At 59.2% G+C, this 2,063-nt stretch overlaps 2 protein-coding genes across 2 annotated transcripts; one reads left to right on the top strand and one right to left on the bottom strand.

The window, feature by feature from the left end:
* Positions 1–234: 234 nt before the first annotated feature.
* On the top strand, positions 235–696 carry EMIHUDRAFT_252697 (hypothetical protein; the record flags this gene model as incomplete). Its single annotated transcript, XM_005787396.1, has 1 exon — positions 235–696. The coding sequence occupies one exon, from the start codon at positions 235–237 to the stop codon at positions 694–696; it is 462 nt and encodes a 153-aa protein (XP_005787453.1).
* A 43-nt stretch (positions 697–739) lies between these two features.
* EMIHUDRAFT_252696 (hypothetical protein) lies at positions 740–1,128 on the bottom strand (the record flags this gene model as incomplete). Its single annotated transcript, XM_005787395.1, has 2 exons — positions 740–757; positions 955–1,128. 2 exons carry the CDS (start codon positions 1,126–1,128, stop codon positions 740–742), a joined length of 192 nt encoding a protein of 63 aa, XP_005787452.1.
* Positions 1,129–2,063: the final 935 nt, after the last annotated feature.

Below are 2,063 nucleotides of genomic sequence, written 5' to 3'. Positions count from 1 at the left end.
TTTGGGATATGGCGGTGCGTGTCTAGAGCGAGGGCGTGTCAGCTCGAGCAATTAATTGTTAGGTGACGACGTGTCATCTGTCCTGTGATGTGTGAAGGAAGAGATCGCACGTGAAAAAAGAATTCTACGGTACAAGGCCGTCACACAGCAGACTGGCTCGGACTTGCACTACATACAAAGGCACAGCAGGCGACGGCCCCTTATGGGCCGTCCGTCGAAGCCTCCTCGGGCTCTATGGCTCCTCCTCCGTCGCCAGCGCCCTCGCCCCCCGCCGGCGGCGATTCCGTGCGCCCCCTCCACGCCCCTGGCGCCGTCGCGATTGGCCGCACGGTGAGTCATCGAGAGTGTGTGCTGCGGGCGATCGATCTGAGCGGGAATCCCTTGGGTGACGAGGGCGCCGCTGCCTTGGCACGTGGCCTCCCAGCCACCTCCATCGCCAAGCTGTCGCTCGGCTGCGCCTCCGTCGGCGACCGCGGCGCCGCAGCGCTCGCGTCAGCACTCTACTCCACAGGTTCGCTGCGTGCGTTGCATCTGCCCCACAATCCGATCGGCGACCCTGGCGCCAATGCCCTGGCCGCCGCCCTCGCGGTGTACGCAAGCTTACGCACGCTAGACCTCAACGCGGTGGCGGACGAGGGCGCCGTTGCGCTGGTGAGAGCGCTGCAGGACAATTGCTCATTGCGGACGCTCGTCTGAGGTCCGTGCCGGGGTATAGGCAGGATCCAAGACATCCATGTCACTAGTGCCGTTTTTGAGCCTGCCGCGGCGAGCGGCCGGGAGGCGAAGGCTGAGCCCCCGCGAAGCGAATTTGGACGAATTTGAGAGCCAGAGTTTCGCTCATTTCTACGAGGATTTTGACACTTGAGGAGAGCGGAATTCAGTAACACCCCAAGCCACGGCATTCTCCCGTCGATGAAATCAATAGAGCTCAGCGCCGCTCTTGTCACTGCTGACGATCGGAGGCGACTCCTTCTTCACGGTGACGCGAATCGTGTCACCCCCCTTGGCGTCGGCAGGCACTGTACAAGTCACATGGCGGGTGCGGCCCGGCAGCGTCACCCGCAATGTTGCGCCCGGCATAGTCCCAGCCGGCAGCTTGACCTGAAAGTCCTCCGTGTTCTTGATCATGCGGCTGCAACCAAAAATAATCCAGCATAATGGCAAATATAAATAAGATAATGCAAGCGTTTCATGTCCGTGGGCAAGCCCCCAACTAGTCAAACCGCCACAAAAGAATGAGAAGCAAAACCAACCGTCCTTGAACCAGGCCAATGAACCAAAACTCACAACAAGCACGCCAACGACAAGCCATGTATCTAGCCTCAGTCTGTCAACTCTCTGAGAAATTACTCATGGGCAAGTCGAGACCGCACAGCCGAAACGCCACCCCTCGCGCATGTTTGTTTGAAGGAAGCGGCACGAGAACGTGAAAAAAGAAAGAGCCGGACCTGCAGCGGGCCGCTTGGGTCTAAATTTAGTGCGTTGTGAAGTGTTTATCTACTGCATCTTTAGTGCACTTTAGCGCGAATTTAGCGCGAATTTAGCGGGGGGGGGGGGGGGGGGGGCACTTAGCACGTGAAACAAGAATCTTACAACAAAACTCCCTCGCACGACACTGGGCACAGGACTGGGCCCGGAACTGGCTCCCCCTGGCCCTAAACCAGGGACCCCCTGAAAAAAAAAAACCCCCCCAAACCCCAGGCCTGGGGGGCCCCCAAAGCGCACAAAGGCCGGTTTTGGTTTCTCCCGGAGGAAAATCCCCTTGCCCCCCGGAAACAATTCCCCCCGGGGGGGGACCCCCCCCTTTTCTCCGGGACTTAAAAAAGGGGCCCGGCCCCCCCCTTAATTTGAGACTCCGGGGGGGGGAAATCAACCTGGGCCCCCTACCGGAGAGGCCCCCGGCCCGGGGTTTCCGGGGCGTGACCTCAAAGGTTCTTTTTGTGAGTTGCGCGTCCCCACCCCGATGCCCCTCTGGCCCCCCATAAATGGGGGTGGGACCTGAGAAATTTTTTTAAACACGTTTCCCCCTGTTAAGCGTCTCTTTTAAATCTCTTTTTTCTGGG

This window comes from Emiliania huxleyi (assembly GCF_000372725.1).
Source record: "Emiliania huxleyi CCMP1516 chromosome Unknown EMIHUscaffold_1427, whole genome shotgun sequence".
In the NCBI taxonomy this organism is placed as follows: domain Eukaryota; phylum Haptophyta; order Isochrysidales; family Noelaerhabdaceae; genus Emiliania; species Emiliania huxleyi.
This window is presented reverse-complemented; position numbering and strand designations above follow the sequence as displayed.